Raw genomic sequence first — 23,131 nt, forward strand, 5'->3', positions numbered from 1 at the left:
CCCGACGCGGGGCTCGAACTCACGGACCGCGAGATCGTGACCTGAGCTGAAGTCGGACGCTTAACCGACTGAGCCACCCAGGCACCCCTGAATTGTCCTTTACTTTTAAGGAGAGGTCAATAAACAGAATTCTAGGAAGGCAGAGAATTATTCTGAAAGACATGTGCTATCAGTTAGACATTCAGTTATAAATTCTTTTGAAAGAATTTCTCAAATATACTTATTGTGTAGTTTTATCTACTCTGTGCTATTTTTTTTTTTTTTTTTGCTGGAAATTTTACCCATTTTTCCCCCCAAGATGAAGATGATATGGAAAAAGAACCCTGTCCTGTAGTAGGAGAAGGAGGTGACAGCGGTGGTCTTGTTCCTGGAAAATCTCTTGTGTTTGCAACTATGGAGCTGTTGATGTTCATTTTAGTGCGACATATGCCACATCTCAGTACCAAGATGTCCGACTCCCCCAGTCACGTAGCCACTAAAACTCGACTGTCAGAAGAAAGTGCTCGTCTGGTGGCAGCCACAGTTACCATACTCTCTGACTTACCGTCCCTTTGCTCGCCTGCTGGTACAGTATTGAACACTATTTGCAAATGCATTATATTGCAGTAGACAAAGATGAGCCTTCCTTTGTTTTTAAGTGCTGTTATGACTTATTTTCCCTCTTAAATCTCAAGTATGAAAGAAGTCAGTCTTTTATGACGTTTACCTTTTGGAGCCTAGAAAGGTTAAGGATTTAAAAACCAAAAACTCAAGATGCTTTTCAGATATATTTCAGACAAACCAGCAAAGAGATAGAAGCACAGCTTGAAGCAAGACACTGAATGTTAGTGGATAGACATAAGGCGGGACGACTAAACCTGTTAGTTTCTGGTCTAGTTGCCACTTTTGAGTAACACTGACAAACTACTAAACGTCAGATGACTGTGACAACCAACTGTAAGGAATAACTAGAGAAATTATAGCTGCACAGATTATAGCTGTCTGCAGATAACCTGAAAAATACCAGATGGAAACTTAGACTTTCCCTCTACTTATCTAGGAGGGAGAAATAGGAGAAATAGTATCAGGAGATATAAAGGCAAATTTCAGCTCAATGCAAGCCTGTGGATGTAAAAATAATGAATTCTCTATTGCTGGGGCTTTGCAGGCCAGCTACGATGGCTGCATGGAAACGTGGTGAGGGGCATCTTCCCCGAGGTGGGAGTTTGAATTCAATGACCTTCGAGTTCTTTTAGCTAGAAATTCTGGAATTTTTTTCATTTCTTCTTTGCTTACCCATATAGTCTTTTCATCATTTTTCCCAGCATGGTTAAGGCTGACTTGAATACACTAAAGATTGATTACATGTCTTAGAATTGTTACATGATTCAATAAGTTACTCAGATGCTTCTCAAAGGATATGGTAGTGCTTCCCTTCTGGTTTTCTGTCTTCCTTTCTCATTTTCATTTTGAAGGGCATGATTAGATGAAATACTGGAAATAATAAAAATAAGGCTAGCCAGAATAAGAAAGAAAATATTGTCTTCTTTGAAATAACTTGCCACTTTCTCATTTTCTTTTTTAACATTGAATTAAGTAATAGGAATGCAGCACATTTTGTAAAACAACAAGGAAAAAAAATAATATTAAACCACAATCAAATGTGAAAACAATTGGAAGAACTGTAATGTGAGAACTGAATAGTTATGAGGTAATCTGATTTGTTTTCAATTCAGGATGTATGACAATCCTGCCCACAATTCTGTTTTTAATTGCAAGAATATTGAAAGACACAGCAATAAAATCAGCAGATAATCAGGTTCCTGCACCAGTCAGTGCAGCTCTTCAAGGGATTAAAAGCATCGTGACACTCTCGATGGCCAAGACGGAGGACACTCAGAAACAGTGGACAGCTCTAATTCGCAGCACTCTTGCATGCATCCTGGAATATTCTCAGCCAGGTAACCTAAACAGGGCTTAAAATCCATAATGTATTGGGATATCTGTATGCCAATAAGTAGTTGAATGAGCTTATCAGAAAAGTGCTATAGAACACTGAAGCAACTCAGAGATGTCTTGTAGTCATGTTAGATAGGAATGTTAGTACCCCTTTCTGGATATTTGGATATTGACTGTAAATGTCCTTGTCGTAGCACTTAAATACATGTTGGAGGTTCCCCAGGCCAAAAAGGACAGAAAATTTCAGAAAACATACTCAGAATCAAATTGATATGTGTTAAAATATTTTTTTGCTTCCATTTTTAAAAATAAATATAATAAAATAGAGAAAGTTGAAGTATCTGTCACTCACCAAGCTTATCCTCAAATGAAACCACAGCCTTGATTTAGATATATTTCATTCCAGAAATATTTTTGTATGTAAATATACTTTTTGTACTAATAAATATAGGTCCTTATTAATAAATAATAAAAATAAATGTATATATTAATAAATGTATACATGGGTTATATATAAAATGAGATAAATAACCATGCGCAATATATAGTATTTTTGTGTGTTTAAATTTTTTTAATGTTTTTATTTATTTTTGAGATAGAGAGAGACAGAGCATGAGCAGGGGCGGGGCAGAGAGAGAGGGAGACACAGAATCTGAAGCAGGCTCCAGGCTCTGAGCTGTCAGCACAGAGCCCGACTCATGGGGTGTGAGATCATGACCTGAGCTGAAGTCGGACGCCCAACCGACTTGAGCCATCCAGGTGCCCCTCTTTTGTGTTTTTCAATCGACATAAGTAATGTCACAGCATGTCATTCTGCCATTACGTTCTCACTCAAGAGTAAGGTTTTTTGGAGCTATTAATGTGTACATATAAAATTCTCATTTATTCCTTCTATATAACTTCTATATAGTTTCCATCACATGAATTTTTCAGTTATTATTCATTCCCTGTCAACTGATATTTCTGCTGTTTCAGATTTTTCCCCATTATAAAAATTGCTGCCATGAACATCTTTATAAATTGTTCACACACTTGTGCTATGCGATTTTCTGGGGTACACCGCTAGAGATGGAATTGATGACATATTTTAATTTTAATTTTATCAGACCTGGCCAAATTGCTCTCCAAAGTAACCATGTGAATTTAAACACCCACCAGCAGTGGATGATAATCTCTGTTTCTCCATGTCCTCACCAAGACTTGGTATTTCAGACTTTTAAATTTTGCTATCTGATGGGTAAAATGTACTGTCTTGTTGTTTTAATGTGCATTTCCCATTTTCCTAGTGAGTATAATAAGCATTCTTCATGCTTGTGTTTAATTTTGAGGGAAATGCTTATTTGCACTTTTGTTCATTTCTGTTCTGTGTTTGACTTTTTCTTTCATTTTATTTCTGTTGTAAAGACAGAAACAAAGACGGAAGACAAAGAATAATAAAGATTTGCCATGTCACGTTTCACGTATTAAAATTTGCCATGTCACCTTTCACGCATTTCCACATTAAAACTGTGGAGCAGGCCCATGAATTAACAGACAGCACAACGAAACACACAAATTGCTTTAAAACAGACATTTATGCACATGAGAATATAATACATGATAAAGACCATTCATTATCCTTCAAATGGTTTGTGTCAGGTAGCTGTTTGAGATAACCAGTTCCAGTTAGGCCCTCACCTTAGATCATGACTCAAAATAAATACCAGATAAATTAAAATGATAATATAACATTTTAAAAATAGTTACAGAAAATACATGTACAACTTTTATGTAAGGATGGCAACAGAGTGTGTAAGTGTAAGAACGGAAAATATCACAGAGGTAAATATCAACATACTAGGCTATAGAGTAACTTCTACCTGTCAAAACCTCTTACATTAAAAGGTAGCTGAAAAAAAAGACAGCTGAAAAACTGACAACAATATTTATGTTAGTGTTAATATCATTAATATACAAAGAAGTCTTGTAAGATAAACATTTAACACCCAATAGAAGGGGAAAGAACACACATTAGTGAAAAGTAGAGATGACCACCAAGCGTGTAAAAAAAAAATCAACCACATTAATAAGCAAAGAAATATGAACAAAAATGAAGTACTGTCAAATTTTTCTTGTAAAGTTGATTTTTTTTTTAAATGTGATTGTACAGTTGGCATTGGTACCCGTAGAACATTTTCCTACTTTGCTGAAGGGAGTTTAAAATGGTTTAAACTTTTAGGGAATCAATTCTATAGAATGTACAAAGCGTTTTCAAGGATTCATTATGTTCAAGGTTATTTATCACAGTCTATTTTACAATAGTGAAAATATGTGATAAATATAATTACCTGGCGGTGGGAAAAATTATAAAATACATGATTATATATTAATTTGGATTATATATCATTATATCTATTAAAATCATATTTATAAATACATACAAAAAGAACGCAGACCAGAAGGATTTAAAACAGTACCTAGAAATTAAACTGTCACTTGATGGTAGAATTACTTTTATTTCCTTCCCTAGACCATTTTTATATGTTAAACAATGACCTTGTGTTATTTTTATTATCTGAATTTTAAAAAATTTATTTGGAAAGGAAAACTTCAATTAGTTTTATTAGTGCTACTGGAAGTATTTTAGCTGTATCTTGAGTGAATGTTTATAACCAACTAAAGAAATGTTAAATACCATATTTATATATGTATGTGTATGTATATATGTGTAAGTACATAAATAGATATGAGTAACAAGATAAATAGTTAAGAATTTGTTTAAAAATCTAAATATTGTTTTAATTTTCACGGGGCAGTTCCGTAGTCAATAATCATGTTTTTTAAATTGTCAGTTACAAGGGAAGGTTTTGATATTTTATCAGTCTAGTAATATTAAATTAATTCAAAAGTATGATAAAAGAATGAACTTGCCTAAGATATTCTGTCCAGAACTGAACTCTTAGGAGATGGTCAATATGAAAATGGGATCAAGGCCGCAAGTACCATTGTGTATAATATATGTATAGTATATGTAGGCAAGGCAAGCAGAATCCCTTGCTTTACAAGAAAAGTTTCGTAATTGAGAATTTTTATTATAGAAATCATATTTCCTAGTATAAAATCTGAGACTTCCACTTAGAAAAAATGTACATATGTATGTATGTGAACACATACACCCATGAATAGAAATCTCCTTGGATGTAGTGTATACTCTTAATATTGCTGCAGTTTTTTTTTCATTTCTAAAAACTTCAATTTTGAATAGATTTCAAACTTTTTAAAAGTTACAAGAATAACATAGTTAACTACAGTATACTCTTCTCCTCAATTCACCAGCTGTTAACATTTTGCCACGTATCTTATTACTCTATAATCCACATGTTATTGTTAATATTATCATTGTTAATTATGCTGAGCCATTTGAGAATACACTGAAGTCATCATGACTCTTTACTACTAAATGCTTTATGGCTATTCTAAGAACAAGAACATTTTCTTACATAACCACAGAAGAATTATCACATGTAAGCAATTTAACACTGATATAATGCTATTGTTATTCATATTCAAATTTACCAGTTGTCCTAATAATGACTTGAATAGAAGTTTTTTCTTTTTCTTTTTGATACAGTCCAAGATCACGCATTGTACTTGTCTTAATGCTTTAGTCTTCTTTAATCTGAGTCAGTCTCTCTCAGCTTTTCTTTATCTTTCATGATATTGTCCTTTAAAAGTGCAGACCATCTATTTTATAGATTGTTTTTCAGCTTGGAATTGTGTGTGTGTGTGTGTGTGTGTGTGTGTGTGTGTGTGTGTGTGTGTTGTGCTTAGATTCAGGTTATGCTTTTTTGGCAGGAATACTGTATGATTTTGTTAGGTCTTTCTCAGTGCATCATGTAAAGAGCCATATAATGGTGTTTCGTCTCATTATTAGGAGTCTTTTTAATGTTTATTTTTGAGAGAGTGAGAGACAGAGAATGAGCATGAGTGGGGGAGACGCAGAGAGAGAAAGAGATGGAGACACAGAATCCGAAGCAGGCTTCAGGCGCTGAGCTGTCAGCACAGAGCCCCATGCAGGGCTTGAACTCACGAACCATGAGATCATGACCTGAGCCAAAGTCAGATGCTTAACTGACTGAGCCACCCAGGCACCGCCCCCCCATTATTAGGAGTCTTAACTTTAATAACTTGATTAAGATGCTGTCTGCCATATTTCTCCACCATAAAGTTTACATTTTTCCCTTTTACAATTAGTAAGGAATTTGTAGGGAGATACTTTGAAACTATATCAATTATCTGTTTCCCATCAAGCTTTTACCCAATGGTTTTTGTTTTTGTTTTTGTTTATTAAGTAAGCCCTACCCCCAGTGTGGGCGTTGAATTCATGACCCTGAGATCAAGGGTCACATGCTCCACCAACCCAGCCAGCCAGGCGTGCCATACCCAGTCGTTTTAATATCTGTTATACCTGAACCAGTTCTTACTGTGATGATGTCAAAATGATAATTTTCTAACTTCTTCATTAGTTTTCTTCCTTTTACATTTATTAGCTGGCATTTCTCTGAAAGGAAGAGCTTTTTCTTTGCCTTCATTTGTTATTTTTTATATGGTTATTGTTTATTACTATCAGTACAGACTTATGATTCTTTTTTTAGTTCAGTGGGTCCATTAATGTCATTTTGACATATCTCCATTATTTCCTGAGCACATTTTTACTTTCTGGCACCAAGATGTGGCAGACTTACCTTATGTTTTCCCTATTACTGTTCTGGAATTAGTCACTTCTCTAAAAAAGCCCTGGTTTCTTTTAGTAGGAAATGGTATTTAGATAGCAAATCTTAAAGTCGCAATTTTAAAATAAAGTGTTAATTTTCCAACAAAAAATTGCTTGCAGTGTCACAAACTCTGAGTTAGAGATTGTTCAATAATATTCCTACTACAATAATACAGTAATATTCCTATGATGGAGTTCTCAGGTTTTTAACATCTGTGACTTAGGTTATTATAGATTGGCTGAATCCTTCAGATTTTACATCTCTTCCTTTTCTCCAAGTTAGTGGGCTTCTTAACTATTTTTGTAGCACATTCTATTTTATGCTGGTACCCTAATTAGGAGATAGTGTCAGCATATTAAATATATTCATAATCCTGATAAATTACTGATTATAGAGTATTTGCAATTTCCAAATTAGTCCAAATTCATATGTAAAGAATGTTAGTAAGTTCAGCTGTGGAAGAAATGATAATGACAAAATAGTTGAGGTCTCTTCTTTTATGTTTTTTTTTCTTATTTTATATGTTTAATAGTACTTTTCTTCAGAAAAAATGTATATATTTCCTGTGTTTCTAATAACATACTGTATTTCCATTAGGTTAAAGTCATATCTATTCCCAAATAAATGGTTGCAATAGCAAGAAGTTCTTTAAAATTATGAGAATACTGCCTTCAGGAAATTGTACGAGATTTTTTTGATTATGGTTGTGTAGAACTTAAAGGTTTCATATTTACTGAATATAAAGGTGATATCACTAACAAAGAACACTCTGGATTTTTAAACTACTTAGAATATCTTATAATCACCTGGCTTTGTTGAAGGAATAGCTGTATTTGGAAATTGTTGATCAGTCTAAACTACAAGGAAGTTACGTAACTTTTAAGTAATTTTACATTACAGTGTTATCTTTCCTATTCCAATTTGCTTTCCCTTGTAGAGTTCTTATTAGGATTTATGCCTGATTTTTTTTCAGTTAATATTGTATCATCCAGAAAAACAAGGAAAAAAACCTTAAATACAGGAAGTATCCCTGTTTCCTTAGTAGTAGATTCTATCCATAAAGTTGTTTATGGACTGCATTAGATTGAGGTACATGCTGCTGTAAATGTCTTTTAGGGGAGAGAAGGTTATTGTTCATGTTTGGAATTCCAAAGCATGTTGGAAACAAGACATTGCTTTCATTTTTCACATATTTTAATATTATTCATATATTTCAGAAGATTCCATGCCTATGCCTGATGAAGTAAGCATGCTAACAGCGATTGCACTCTTCCTGTGGTCTGCTAGTAGTGAAATAATAGGAGTCCAGTCATTACAGAATGGCTGCATGAACAGATTTAAGAATGCCTTGAATTCATGTGACCCATGGGTAAGTTACACTTAAACATAGAGGTAAACATTCCACTTTATCAATAATATTTCAGATTGGTTCACTAAAAGGGGTAATACATCAAATGAGAACCTAAATATTTGCTATGTGGTTTTTAAATAGAAAAGCTGGAAAAGATCACGGGGTTTAAGCACTAGGAGACACATTATGTGTATGTTTATTCTCCAATGTCTAAAATATTTTATTAACTCTGACTTATATTGGTAGAAATTTTACATGAGTCTGCGATTATATTTTTCACTGTTTACTTAATGGCACCAAGAACATTAAAAAATAAATTTGTATTATTACATGTTTTGATGAACCTATTGGAAACTAGTTTTTCTAGAAAATAAATTTTTTTGGTTTCACATGTCAAAGTCTGAACTAATGATTCTCAAACCTGCTTCGTATCAGAAAAAAAAAAATCAGTTTAGTAACATGATTCCTAGAACTCTGCTACTGTCTTCCTGAATCATAAATCTGTATTTTAAAAATATTGCCCAAGTATTTATGTCCAGCAAGGTCTGGTAACTTCTCTTCTACCAAAGTGCTGAAACAGCTTTATTCCACTATTTGTCCCATATGGTGATGGACCTTCCTTTGATCCTTCCTTCCTTCCTTCCTTCCTTTTTTTTTTTTTTTTTAAATGGTAATATGAAGTATTTCTAAGCTAAAGTGGAGTCAATGAGATTTTACTTTCTAGAGACCTAAAAAACTTAAGTTGTCATAAGCAGTTATTTCCAGGGAGTTCAAATGAATGTGAGGTGTCTTACCAGTGTATTTTTATAGCATTGTTTGACATCGCCTTCCTTACTAAATATGTTAGGTTAAAGTGGAAGGGACAATTGTCGAGTAAAGAAAAAATTAAAAACAGAAATTGGAATTCCTGGTTTCTAGCATCTTCCACACTATTGAAATATACAAATTATATAGACTTGGTAATTTGGCAGTTACCGTATAAGGAATGTTTTTTTGATTAATTTCTTTTAAGTTAGTTTTTTTTTAGTTAGCTTATTGGCAATTTTGTTATTTTAGCTTCATTTCTATAAATAGAAAATGGCATTAATTCATCCTACATTTTAATTTTCATCCTATAGTGTCATATCTTTTCTTCCTATATTAAGTTGCAGTGTGAGTGTACACAAACAAGAACTATTGCACATGTTAATTAATGAAATTACTTTCTTCTATAGGTTCAAGCCAAATGTTACCAGCTTCTCTTGTCAGTCTTCCAACATTCCAATCGTGCCCTTTCAACTCCTTATATCCATTCCTTAGCTCCAATAGTAGTTGAAAAGCTGAAAGCTGTTGAAAGAAACAGACCAGCCAGTAGCACAGAACTTTTAGCTGTTCAAGAAGGAATCAAAGTTCTTGAAACGTTAGTTGCTCTTGGGGAAGAACAGAACAGTAAGTATTTGTATAAAAATCCAAGTCTCAAATGAAGAACTGTATTATATATACATATATATACACATATATATATGTATATATATATATACATATATATATATATATAATTTGATATTGGACACAGGCCATTGCAATAGTAAGTTTACTAGGAGTGGTTACTATCGGAAAGCTTAATATTTTTCTTAGGGTGCTAATAATATAGTGTATTGAGTTGATTTATATTCATTTTTTTATGAGCAAGAGGTTAAAATAAATTACTGATGGCATTACAGCACATTGATGTTTTTTCCTAGGAATGTACTCTTTAAGAACTAGGGAAAAAAAAAAAAAGAACTAGGAAAACTATGGATGTTTAATAGATTTATAAAAATAATTTATTGTTGTGTTCATAATAGAAGTACAAAAGCTTTATAACAAACATGATCAGATTAGTATTAATACCACAGATCATTACTAAAATCCTTCCAATTTTGAAATTTAAAAATTATTTTTATTTAATGAAAAGCTACCACATACATACATCAATTTAATCACAGACTTAGCTTAATACCTACTCTTTATTCCCTTGATTTCATCGCAATCTAAAATTTGTCTTTAGAAATAGGACTTTCAATTATTGCAGAAAGACTATACCTTTTAAACTAGTACCTTATGATTGAACATTAAGCTAGTTCCAGTTTTTCAAAATCATAAATAATTGAGCTAAGTATCCTTGTACACATTTGGGATTCTTTGTATCTTTCTTTGGGATTCTAAGTATCTTTGTACAGATTTTTTATTCTGTTTCTCAGACAAATTCCTTAAAGTGAAATGACTGGGTTGAAGGAAATGTACATTTTTAAGGCTTTTAATATATATTGCTGGTTTATGCTCCAGATAACAATTATATCCATTTTTTCTATCATAAGTTTTTTCTTCTTCCCTTGAAAAAAATTTTTACAGGAAATTGGGAAGATAGGAGAGATTTTGAAAAAGCTATTGTTATAGTTTCCCTATAAAGTAATGATCCAGGGGTACCTGGAACCAGGGGCTCAGTCGGTTAATCATCTGACTTCAGCTCAGGTCATGATCTCACAGTCTGTGGGTTGGAGCCCCACATTGGGCTCTGTGCTGACAGCTCAGAGCCTGGAGCCTGCTTCAGATTCTGTGTCTCCCTCTCTCTCTGACCCTCCCCCTCTCACACTCTGTCTCTCTCTCTCTCAAAAATAAATAAACACTAAAAAAAAATTTTCTAAGTAATAATCCAAAACTATGATAGTGAAAAAGGATAAATGTAAAGGTGATTATGAAAAAAAAGGTTTTTTTTAATTTTATTTATTTATTTATTTTAAGAGACAGAGATTGAGTAAGTGGGGGAGGGGGGGGAGAGAGAGAGAGAGAGAGAGAGAGAGAGAGAGAGAATCCCAAGCAGGCTCCAAATTGCCAGTGCAGAGCCCAGTTAGGGGCTCGAACTCACAAACTGTGGTGAGATCATGACCTGAGTGGAAATCAAGAGTTGGATGCTTAACCGACTGAGCCACCCAGGTGCCTCTGAAAAAAGAAATTGATCTTATACACCAGTCTTATTGTACATCTTAAAAGTCTTGGTATAGGGGTGCCTGGATGGCTTGGTCAGTTAAGCATCTGACTTCAGCTCAGCTCATGATCTCACGGTTTGTGAGTTTGAGCTCAGAGCCTGGAGCCTACTTCAGATTTTGTGTCTCCCTCTTTCTCTCCCCCTTCCACCTCTCGTGCTCTCTGTCTCTCTCTCAGAAATAAATAAACATTAAAGAAAAATTTTTTTAAGTCTTGATGTAGTACATAGCATCTGTTATCTGAGTGAAGCAATCTTAAAAAATGAAGAAACTATAATACTTATTGTTGATGATATTTCACTAATATTTAATATGAGAATATATAGCAATTTACATATATAATATATAGTATAAAGTTATACTTAATACTACAATACATAGTTATAGAAAATACAGTACTATAAAACCCAAAGTGTAAATTTTCAGCTTTTAAATTTGCTTTATCACTCAATGTTTTTCACATCAGTTCCAAATGCTAATTTTTGTTTTTAACTTGATAGTATCCATTACAGAAATAGACAATGAAGTTTTTTCACCCGACATGACCAGGGTTACAAGCTAAAGACATTGGATTTATATTTGAGTCTTAATTCTTATTCATCTTTATCCAATCTATTACTCAAAAGTTATCCTATCTTTTTTTGAAACTTCTCTAGGATTCAAGAGACTCTGACTTCCTATTCTTATATCTAATCATCTCATAACTAGATAACTATAATAATTTCCTAAGAGTATTCCCCATCAATTTTACCTAGAACAATTTTACCTCTTCTTTGTTTAAGAACTGTAAGTAGTTTCCTCTTGCATTACTGCCTCAGGTCCGAATATCCTTGCTCAGTTCTCAAAACTTTTATTCTCCTCCCTAATGTGTACCCATTAACCTGACCAGTCCAGTTTTCTCCTTCAGCTTATTTTAATCTCTATACAGTCTGCATTCTGTTTTCACTTTTCTTGGGTGTGTTTCTTCCCCCTCTTTCTCCTTATACAAACGGATTCAACCTGTGTCAGATCTCATTTCTTTAGGGAAATGTTGCCTGATTACTCAGCCCTCTCTGACCTCTCCCTTCATACAATTTCTTTGGCAGTTATGATCAACCGTATTCTATGGCCCTGAGATTTTAAGATAATCACTAAAAGTATAAAATCCTAAAGTATTCCTCAGCTGTGTGAGTTTTTTGAGGAATTCTATCTCAGATGCCAACCACAGATTTTTAGCACTTAGTTCTGTACTTGTTTGGTGTACTGTATACTCTTTTTTTTTTTTTAAGTTTATTTGTTTAATTTGAAAGAGAGGGTGAGTGCCAGCAGGGGAGGGACAGAAAGAGAGGGAGAGAGAGAGAATCCCAAGCAGGCTCCGTGCTGTCAGCACAGAGCCCTATGTGGGGCTCAAACTCAGGAACTGTGAGATCATGACCTGAACTAAAGTCCGGAATCAGACGTTCAACTGACTGATCCACCCACGCACCCTGTGCTGTATAGTCTTTTCAGCTAGGTAATAACAGTTTTAAGTATAGATGAATTATTACATATTTCCTAGAATGCTTAGCATATTTCTAGATACTTGATGGGTACTTAAATAATTTATAATAGATTTTTTCCAGTTAATTAAGTGTTAAAACCAAACCTTGCTTTTCAACGTAATGGTGGAAAGCCTTGTCTGCTCTAGTATGCACAGTGTACTCAAGATAATTTCATATTTATTTGATAATTTACTATTATATGTTCATTATGAAAGTTCTTATTAAACAGTAATGTTATAATTCTGTATGAGGAACATTCAACTAACTACCTTATTTGAGGATTCTTGGGACTTTTAAAATATCAGCTTGTTGTCTTCTTTCTTCTGAAATTTTATCATGGAAAAATCCAATTGATAAGAACCTCTGAGTGGTTTTCAAGAGAAAGGGTGTTTATGTGTTTGCTCATCCATTCATCAAATAGTTACTGAATGCCTGCTATGCACCAGGTGTGTTCTAGTCATGAAGTAAACACACAAAGATCCTTGCTCTTTAGCCCTAAATTCTTGGTTTTTAACCCTAAATTCTATATATTCCATTATTTTTGTGAGATTCTTTTCCCTCACTTACTGTGCGTTTGGGGAGATAATGAAATGGGAGAGAGTTATATTTCCATTTTAAAAAGAAAGAAATACTTAGTTTTAGTTAAATGTTAGTAATTGGATGCTGTTCAGGTATCTGTTTCCTACTCGAACCTCCCTATTCTGGAATACCCTTAAAGATGTCATAATCTTACTAGCCGAATACATTCCACCAGATGGCAGTTGTAAAATGCTTGTTCCTTTTTAACCTTTTTAGGCAGTAATTTTTTTAATAGAACAAATTAATATAAACCTAAGATTTACAGTGTAACAAATCTGGTCTCAGCCAGATAGCTTAGCATTAAGTAAATATTTGATATTAATTATGAGTTATTGTTGAGTCTAAAACAGATTGTGTATGTGTATTTGCTTATGTTGTATTATGATTGAGACCACCATGGTAATTGCATAATTTTAAAATTAAAGTTTATTGTAATTGACAGACCCGGGATGATCTTCAGACTTTATCTTTGTTATTTACAGGAGTCCAGTTACTTGCCCTTTTAGTTCCCACTTTGATCTCCTATCTGCTGGATGAAAATTCCTTTGCCTCAGCAAGCACAGTTTCCAAAGATCTTCATGAGTTTGCACTCCAGAATTTAATGCATATTGGACCTCTGTATCCACATGCTTTCAAGACAGTAATGGGAGCAGCGCCTGAGTTGAAAGTGCGTTTGGAAACTGCTATTCGGGCAAGCCAAGCCAGCAAAGCTAAAGCAGCTACCAGACAGCCAACCCCGACCGTACATACTGCACCAACGATTAAGCTAAAAACAAGTTTTTTTTAAGTTGATATTCCATTTGTTTTTATTTATACTACCTAGTGGCACCTAATTAGCAATAGCAACTGTATCATTCCGAGCTATGGGTTCTGCGTCATTTGAATTGTATGCCTCAGGTAAGCAGGACAAGTAAAATAATGCTCATGCCGCCGCTTTCTGATTTTGAAGGAGTGATTATTATCATGTGGTAGGTGTGCTTTCATTTTTCTCCTAATAATGTTTTGTTTTTGTTAATTAATTTATTTTTAAACACTGAGCCATAGGCTCTTAAATTTAAATGCTAAAAACAATTATATCATGTAGTTGGGCAGCCTATTGATATTGTCAGGAAAAAACAGGTCAGTATTCAGCATCTGTCATGAAAAAATTTAATTGAAAAACATGCAGAATTTAAATTTTGAAGTAACCAGAATAATGGAAATTATCTGTTTTGCGGTGTATATATAATATGAATAAAATCCCATTTTCTTAGCATTTCTCAGAATGTCCTTACCTTTCTGATAGATCTTTTTACTTTCATATTAGATTACTAAATTATGCTTTGTGTGTAGTTTAATTGTTAACTGAATTAAAACTCTCATTTAAAGGTCCATTAAAATATTTCAAATGTGGAATAATGTTCTGTGTTTTGTTTTTTTTTTTTTTTTGATGGCTAAAACTTTGGCCTTGGTTATGTTTTATAATTACAGTGCAGAGTCTTGAGCCCCGACTATGATGGTTACTTTTGTTCATCAAATATTTATTGAGTGCCTGCTGCATATAAGGCCTCAAGCTGAGTGCTGCAGGGCATACAAAAATGAATTAGTCATAATTATGATTATGCCAGTCTTTTGTGCAATGGGAATTTTACCGCATCAAATAGATAATTGATGAAACGAACATTTGCACAGTGTTGAGCAAATATTAAACACCATGTTTTACCAGACGGTGTTATGTAGACTACAGGTGTCACATAGACTGCAGGTGTCTCATGGACTGCAGGTGTTGCATAGACTGCAGGTGTCTCATGGACTGCAGGTGTCGCATAGACTGCAGGTGTCACATAGACTGCAGTAGCAACAGCAAGTCACTTTTTTGAATATTCCAGATGCACACCTGTTTCTCATTGGCTGGCCTTCTATTGGCTTGCATACTCTCACCAGCTGGCAGCTCCCATCTTCTTGCTGGCTTTCCTTATTCAGTCTGTTAGGCCTCTAGAGGGGGCTTTCGTTTGCCCATTCCTTACTTTCTTTTATGGCTACAGGGTTGTTGTTTCATCTCAAACTTGCTTTTCCAAAGTTATTCTTGTTTCAGGGGAGATATTTTTGGTAACAGTTTTATTGAGATGTAATTCAGACACCATATAATTCACCATTTAAAAGGTATAATTGAGGGGCGCCTGGGTGGCTCAGTCGGTTAAAGCGTCTGACTTTGGCTCAGGTCATGATCTCACAGCTCTTAAGTTCAAGCTCAACGTCGGGCTCTGTGCTGACAGCTCGGAGCCTGGAACCTGCTTCAGATTCTGGGTCTCCCTCTCTGTCTACCCCTCCCCAACTCACTCTCTCTCTCTTTCTCTCTCTCTCTCTCTCCTTCAAAAATAAATAAACTTTAGGGGCGCCTGGGTGGCTCAGTCGGTTGAGTGTCCAACTTCAGCTCAGGTCATGATCTCGCGTCCGTGAGTTCGAGCCCCGCGTCAGGCTCTGTGCTGACAGCTCATAGCCTGGAGCCTGTTTCATTTTCTGTGTCTCCCTCTCTCTCTGACCCTCCCTCGTTCATGCTCTGTCTCTCTCTGTCTCAAAAATAAGTAAACGTTTAAAAAAAAAAAAACTTTAAATAAATAAATAAACTTTAAAAAATAAAAATAAAAAATAAAAGGTATAATTCAATGGTGTTTAATATTTTCACAGAGTAGTGCAACAACCATCCCTACAATCAATTATGAACATTTTCATTACTCCAAAAAGAAGCCTCACGCCCTTTAGCAATCACCCTACAATCCTTCCATTTCTCCCTAGCCTGTCACTACAACAGATTTACTTTCAGTCTCCATCAATTCTCCTATTATGAACATCTCATATAAATGAAATCATAGAATGGGGTCTTTTGTGACTGGCTTCTTGACGGTTTATTAGCCTTCAAAAAACTTTACTGGGGGATAAGCCTAGCTCTAGTGGAAAAAGCCCACCTATGAAAGAAGACTGATTATTTAAGTTGGTCTGATGTACATCTATGAATTACACATTCATGGCTCAAAATAAAGACCCTCAGGGTGCCTGGGTGGCTCAGTTAAGCGTCTGACTCTTAGTTTTGGCTCAGGTCATGATCTCATGGTTCATGAGTTCAAGCCCCACATCGGACTCTACACTGACGGTACAGAGCCTGCTTGGGATTCTCTCTCTCTCTCTCTCTCTCTGCCCCTCCCCAGCTCACACTGCCTCTGTCGCTCTCAAAATAAATAATCTTTTTTAAAAAGGGGGGCACCTGGGTGCCTTAGTCGGTTAAGCGTCCGACTTCTGTTCAGGTCATGATCTCATCTCAAGCCCCACATTGGGCTCTGTGCTGACAGCTCAGAGCCTGGAACCTGCTTTGGATTCTGTGTCTCCCTCTCTCTCTGCCCCTCCCCTGCTAATGCTCTGTCCCTCTCTCAACAATAAACATTAAAAAAAAAATTTTTTTTTAGAAGGACCCTCAAATACAAATGATTCTAAAGCCATTACAACCCATGTGATTCACTTATATTGGCTCCTAAAATATGACCTATGTACAGAGGAGCTATACCTTCCTCACAATTAACTGAAGCACAGGGCCATTAAAGGGAGGGAGGGCAAAAATGACAAATAGAGTATAAGGTCCTCCTCTCTACACTATCCAATAAACATATATCCAGAATGAGAATGAAATGGAATCAATGCCCAGGTGCCTCTCAAAGAGAGCAAGTCCTTGTGGTGCATGGGGTTTGGAACTCTCTAGCATAATACATCCCAACTACTCTGGGTACACACAGTTTGCACCTAGCCCCTGTGCAAGGTGTAGCTCCACTATAGTTTTGATCACTTCCCTTAGGGAACAACCTTTATGCCTCATTAACACCAATCTGTGGCCCTCACTGACTCCGTGGTGCTTTTTTTGTTTGTTTTTTGTTTTTGTTTGTTTTTGTTTTTGTTTTTATAAAAACAACCAAAGAGGTGGCAAATGGTTGCAACATACATCAGGTTACAGCAATTCCAAAAGCTGAAAAAGCTCTCCATCCACTGGTCCAATCTTCTCCCTTATTGTTACTAGTTTTGCCACCAAAGGGGGAAAGATGGTGGACAACTTCTTTGCAACCAGTCTTTGGCAAAAGTCCATAAATAAGAAAGCTTGTCAAAGGCAGAACCATTATATGGGCTACCTCCTCTAGCTGCAAATTTGGGGCTTGGGAAAAGAAGGAGCCAGGCGTGTGTGCAAGAAAGAGGTAAGAATCCCTTTGTCAAGGGTTTGGTGACCCATCCCCAGATGCCCATCTTGGTGCCCACAGACCAGGGCCCACCAAAGCCCATTATTCAGACAGAAAAGGAAGCGAAACACACACACACACACACACACACACACGAGTCCAGAAATTTGTACAAGTGATACTTATTCCTAACAGTAAGAGCTTGAATGAGAATCCGGAAACTTGAAGAACACACATCTGTCTTAAGGATTTAAAAAATTTTCTCTTGTACTGAAAGATTACTTCAGCGTGGGTCAGGTCCAACAGCGTTTGCTAGAACTTGGTTGTTAAGCACACCCAGCACTGGGAAGAAAACTTCATCTGAGCCAGTGGCTGGTGGACTGGCCAGAGGCCACTCTTTCATAGGTCCCCAAACCCTGTCCCCAATTGTATCTCCCGCCTCCACCGTTCTGATCAGCATCTCGCCTCATGCTAGCAGGGGGCACGCCAAATTCACACCCCTCCCCTCCTGTGGGCAGCGAGCGGTGCCAAGTGGGAGGGCTGATGGGACTGAGTTTGCCCACCAAGGGCATCGTGACAGTGGCGACGAACCAGTCCCAATGCCCGACATCTTTGCCTTGGACATGGCCAGGATGCGCAAAGCCGCCGGACTCCAGGTCCCAGGCCCCTCATGACATGGCCCCCTCTGCAAGTGGAAGGTACGAGGACGCAAGGGCCGCAGCTAAGGAGCCAAAGGCGAAGATACCCGGATGTGGCGCCTCCCTTGACTTCATGTTTTTAAGCTTCCTCCACATGATAGCACACATCAGTACTTCATCCCTCTTTATGGCTGGATAACACTCCGTTACACGTAGACCACATTTTGTTTATCCGTTCATCAGTTGATGGGCACTTGGGCTGTTGCCACCTTTTGCCTATTGTAAATAATACTGTTGCAGACAACTGTGTGCAAGTTTTTGAGTGGACATATGTGTTTTCATTTCTCTTGGCTATATACCTAGAAGTGGAATTGGTAGCTCTACAACTTTTTAAGGAACTGCCAGACTGTTCTTCAGTCCCTTGTTTCTGGCGCATATAACCCCTTTTCACTCACCTGTGTGTAGAGAATAAAGTTTATTTCAGCCTTGGCTGTTTTCTTCTGTTCTTGGTACCTCCCAGACTTTTCCCATCATTTCCTACTTTGAGGTAGGCTGCATCATGCATTGGCAATGATTCTTTTTTCCCTCCCTCTCTCCCTCAATATCTTCCTTCCTTCTCCCTCTCCCCAGTTCTTCTTTATACTTTCCCTAAACTCTTCTGAGCCACTTACAACCTAATGTCTAGGTTTCTGTGATAATATTTATAAAAGAAGCTCTGTTTGGTTTGAAGAATTATATTTATTAATTTGTTTCACTGCCCAATCCATGAGCTTCTTCTCAACCTGAATAATTGTATCTATTTGCTTGCAAACATCCAGTATCAGGAAGCTAAAAGGAGAAGCATCGTGGTAGCCAATGGATTCTTTCTGAAGCGTAGTTTGAGCACTGTTAACATTAAAATAAATATTTTCTATTTCCTTTCCAGGTTCTTGTTAATATTGTCCATTTGGATTCTGAATCTAATGAGAGAGAACAAAACTTTGAAGTCAGGTTTCCCTTTTCCAAATAGGTTCTGCCATCAACTAGGGATAGAACTTTGGACAACCTAACCTCTTGGGGGCTTCAGTTCCCTCCTCTAGAAAATGAGAGGAAAGTTTCCTGGGTATTCTCTCTATGATCTTTTGCATATCTAAAAAGTATGTATGTCTGTATATTTATCCTGCTTATTTTTATCAAGAGAGGGAATCTTTGGCTGATCCTTTAATATTAGCGCACAATATTGTTTCGTCTGATAAATAGTTGTTAAGTGGATATAAAATAGCTATCATGGTAAGACAGTATAAAATACATTAAATCCAGAGAGCAGTTAAATATTGTAGATTATCACTATCAAGAAGAGTTGCCATTCCCATTGTGTTCCAGGCACTGTGCTAGGCACTTTTATATCCATTATTTCCTTCTACGCAAACAATGCTGAATGAGGTATGCAATTAGCACAATTTTCAAAAACACCTTTACTTGTATGAGTCACTATACCTCACATTTTCTTCCTTCTTAATTGGAATTTTTAGGTCCATGCCAGAAATGGCTAGAGTCCAGCTATAAATAAATGTCTTGCCTTAATGCTTTCCATCACATGGATTATTTCAAAAACCTAATTTAATCATCACGAATCTATTTCTACTTGTAAAAACATATGAAATTATTATTGACAGACTTCACAAAATTTTACCTAAAAATTTCATGTCTTAATCACAATTTAGAAAAATCATCCTGAGCTAAGGTCTTGGTGCTGTCACTAAACAAACATGTGAGGACCATGCATGCACAAATAACAGTACAACTGTTTTTTCTTTTGTTTCCAGAGCATTTGTTTACAGCCTTGGGCCCCTATTCACAATTCCCTGTCTCTTTTTACCATTAGAAGTCAGGGTTTCCACTTCAGGCATCATTTTTCTCATACCCATATGCCCTGTTTGCCCTTCTCCCCCACCCCCACACCCCCAACTTTCAATGCAAGTCAAAATAATACATGAAGGGGCACCTGGGGGGCTCAGTCAGTTGAGCGGCCCACCAGCTCTTGATTTGGGTTCAGATCAGGATCTCATGGTTGGTGGGATCAAGCCCTGCCTCCGGCTCTGCGTTGACAACGTGGAGCCAGCTTGGGATTCTCTCTCCCACCCTCTCTCTCTCTCTCTCTCTCTCTCTCTCTGTCCCTCCCCAGCTGGTGCGTGTGCGTGCACTCCTTTCTCAAAATAAATAAATCAACATTAAACAAAAGAATACATGAAAATTTAAGTGAGTTTGTTTGGCTTTTCCAACTTCTAACTTTGATTATTCATTCTTTCTTTAAACCTCTTCCTTCTTTCCAACTTATTTCCATTTGTATAGGAAAATACCTCTCTTATTTGTGAAGAAAATGGAGGGGGGGGGGGTGGGTGGGACTTTAACCTTGTCTAATGAGCATAAAAGTAGACTCAAGAGGAAAAAGGAAAATAATTTTATACATTATTCTAAATTGATTTTAATTAAAAAATGTGCATTCATTAAATTTTGGGGAAAACTTATCACAATTCACCACACAGAGACAATACTGTTGATATTTTAGTCTATTTCCTTCTACATTTGTAATCATCCTGAAGTGGAATGCTGTATCCTGCTTTTGCCAACTTATTTTATAAGCATTTCCCCTTGGAATCACTCTAATAATAAAATGAGCTAGATTTAGTAACCATCATTTTTTGATGGCTACTTAATGGTGGCTGTACCACTACTGACCTATGCTGGGTACTAGTTTTTACATTTTTCTAAATAATGCTGCATTTGACTTTTAAAAAATGTAACTTCACAGATTATTTCCTTGGGATAGATTGCTTTTTAAAGGGTTATAAAAAGATGACAGATTTTAAATTTTGATACACATTGCTGAATCTTAGAAAGTGATGCCTTTTGAAATAACATGTGAATATGAAACTGGGCCATTGTTTTCCAAAGTCGAGAATATACCTGGGAGTATCATTAAATCACAAATATTTGGTTATACCTAAACATTTTTTAAAATGTTTATTTGTTTTGAGAGAGAGGGAGGGGGGAGGGGCAGAGAGAGAAGGAGAGAGAATCCCAAGCTCAGCTGACAGCACAGAGCCTGACGTGGGGCTCGATCCCACAAACTTCAAGGTCGTGACCTGAGCCGTAAGCCCAAATCAAGAGTCAGATGCTCAACCAACTGAACCACCCAGTTGCCTCCCTAGACATTGTTTAAAAATGGCATTCTAGTTGACTGTAAATCATTATGAAGCTAGCAGAAACACTTAATAGAGTTTGGCTGTTTTTAGTCAAAATATGCTAGCTGAAACAAGAAAGGTGACAGTCCTACTCTGTACCCTGAAGGACCCAGCGTGTGAGGCCTGGGCTTGGGGTTAGAGGATCAGCTTCAGATGCCACGTATCAAGAGCAATGACAGACTAAGGTGTATCCAAGCCATGTGATAAAGAGGAACTGAGAATAAAATGGGCAATTTGGTCATTAATCTTCAGATAGCAGGACCAGATAGTGGATTGCACCAACAGGTCAATGTTTCAAATAAGTGGTGTGCAATTGAATATAAAATGAGAATTTCTGAAGAGAGCCGTTAAAAATGATTGCCTTATGATAGTGCGTTCCTTGACACTGGACATGTACAAGGCAAACTTGAATTCCTGTTGGTCAAAGATTTTGTGATATGGCTGTCTGATGCTATCTCATTCACTCATTGGACAATTATTTATGGCACACCTATATTCCAGGCATTGGGAAGAATATAGCGAAGAGTCAAGCAAAGAATCTTCCATGATATGTTTACATGAGAGATATGAAATCGTCACAAGTTGTGAGAAGTAGTTGGAGGGAATGGTATGGAGTATGGTTTGAGAAAGAACAGGCGGGGATTTCTATGTAGAATTGTTCAGAACTCCAGACTCTCATCTACTCTTCACACCTTAAATGTGACTACGCACTCTTGGTTGTCTCAGAGATTCCTCAAACCCAATTAATTTTAAATTGAATTCTTCACCTGTATCTAAAACCAACTTCTGCACTCGTGATCTCCCAGTAAATAATACAATTATTATGTCCTGTCGTGTAAAATATAGATCGTGATGTCATCCCTGACACTTTCCACCTTCTCCCTCACTATGCTTAGTTCATCAAGTTTCCTAAATATCTTGTCAAATCCCTTCACATGTCTTTATTGCCATTATTGCCATCTTAGTCCCAATCACATCTGGTTGCAGTATACCAAAGTGGCTGGTGTGGACTGTAGTGTCAGCTTTCCTGGGTTGGAATCTGGCTCTATTATTCACAAACTGTGCAACCAGGGGTAAGTCACTTGTTCTCTCCGTGCCTCAGTTTCCACTTTTGCAAAATGAAAATAACAATACCCATTTTATAGAGCAGCTGTGGATTAAATGAGTTAAGACTTGCAAATGTCCTGAAAACAGTGCCTGACTCTTAGAAAATAATTTAGAAGTGTTAACTAATACTATGTGTTCCACAGAGAAACTGAAATGATCTTCATAAATTCAAATCTGATACCTTGCTGAAAAGTCTCCAGTTGCTTACCTTAGCTAAAGACCAATTCTTTAAGGGGACTCGAGTAATCTGGCCCCTGCCTACTTCACCTACTCATTTCATCCTGGTCTTACAGCCATATAGTAGTGTCCCTATCTGTTAAGTGAAAATGATGTTAGTACTTACCCGTTAAGGACATTGTAAGGATCAAGTTAATGCATAGAAAACGCATATTTTTTTTTTTTTTTTTAGTAAGCGGTGAATAAAAGTAATAATTGTTATTACTTTCCTCTTGCTCTTTATGTCAGGGATATCGGACTTCTTTCAAATGCACGATGTACTTTTCTTCCTCAGGTGTTTGAATTTGGCCGAAAAAGCTCCATTCCACCCGGCGCTAGCTAATTTATACTCTTCCTTCATGTTTTAATCTGGTGTATTCTCATAAAAATGTTGCAGCATTAATTTGATTATTGAAATATCCTAAAAATGGTATTATTTAAATGATCTTTTTCTCTTCTAATAAAAATGTATGTGTTGGCTCCTTCAGCTTGAATACAATCAGCTCGCAGGCGGTAATGTTGCACATTATGATTTCGTGTGAAAGTGTGTTTGAGCTGGTTCAAACCCCTCCTCCTCTCGTTACTTCATGTCCTGCAGCTGGG

General features: G+C 36.4%; 1 protein-coding gene across 2 annotated transcripts in view; it reads left to right on the plus strand.

The window, feature by feature from the left end:
* Nucleotides 1-14,535, plus strand: part of HEATR5B (HEAT repeat containing 5B) — a 98,000-nt gene extending 83,465 nt beyond the window's left edge. For both annotated transcript variants that reach the window (XM_015076720.3, XM_053201024.1), the window contains exons 32-36: nucleotides 299-565; nucleotides 1,716-1,940; nucleotides 7,910-8,061; nucleotides 9,258-9,471; nucleotides 13,630-14,535. In XM_015076720.3, the coding sequence (XP_014932206.3) occupies nucleotides 299-565; nucleotides 1,716-1,940; nucleotides 7,910-8,061; nucleotides 9,258-9,471; nucleotides 13,630-13,934 (1,163 nt within the window). In that variant the 3' untranslated portion in view covers nucleotides 13,935-14,535. The remainder of the gene's footprint in view (nucleotides 1-298; nucleotides 566-1,715; nucleotides 1,941-7,909; nucleotides 8,062-9,257; nucleotides 9,472-13,629) is intronic.
* Nucleotides 14,536-23,131: the final 8,596 nt, after the last annotated feature.

This window comes from Acinonyx jubatus, chromosome A3 (genome assembly GCF_027475565.1).
Source record: "Acinonyx jubatus isolate Ajub_Pintada_27869175 chromosome A3, VMU_Ajub_asm_v1.0, whole genome shotgun sequence".
Classification (NCBI taxonomy): domain Eukaryota; kingdom Metazoa; phylum Chordata; class Mammalia; order Carnivora; family Felidae; genus Acinonyx; species Acinonyx jubatus.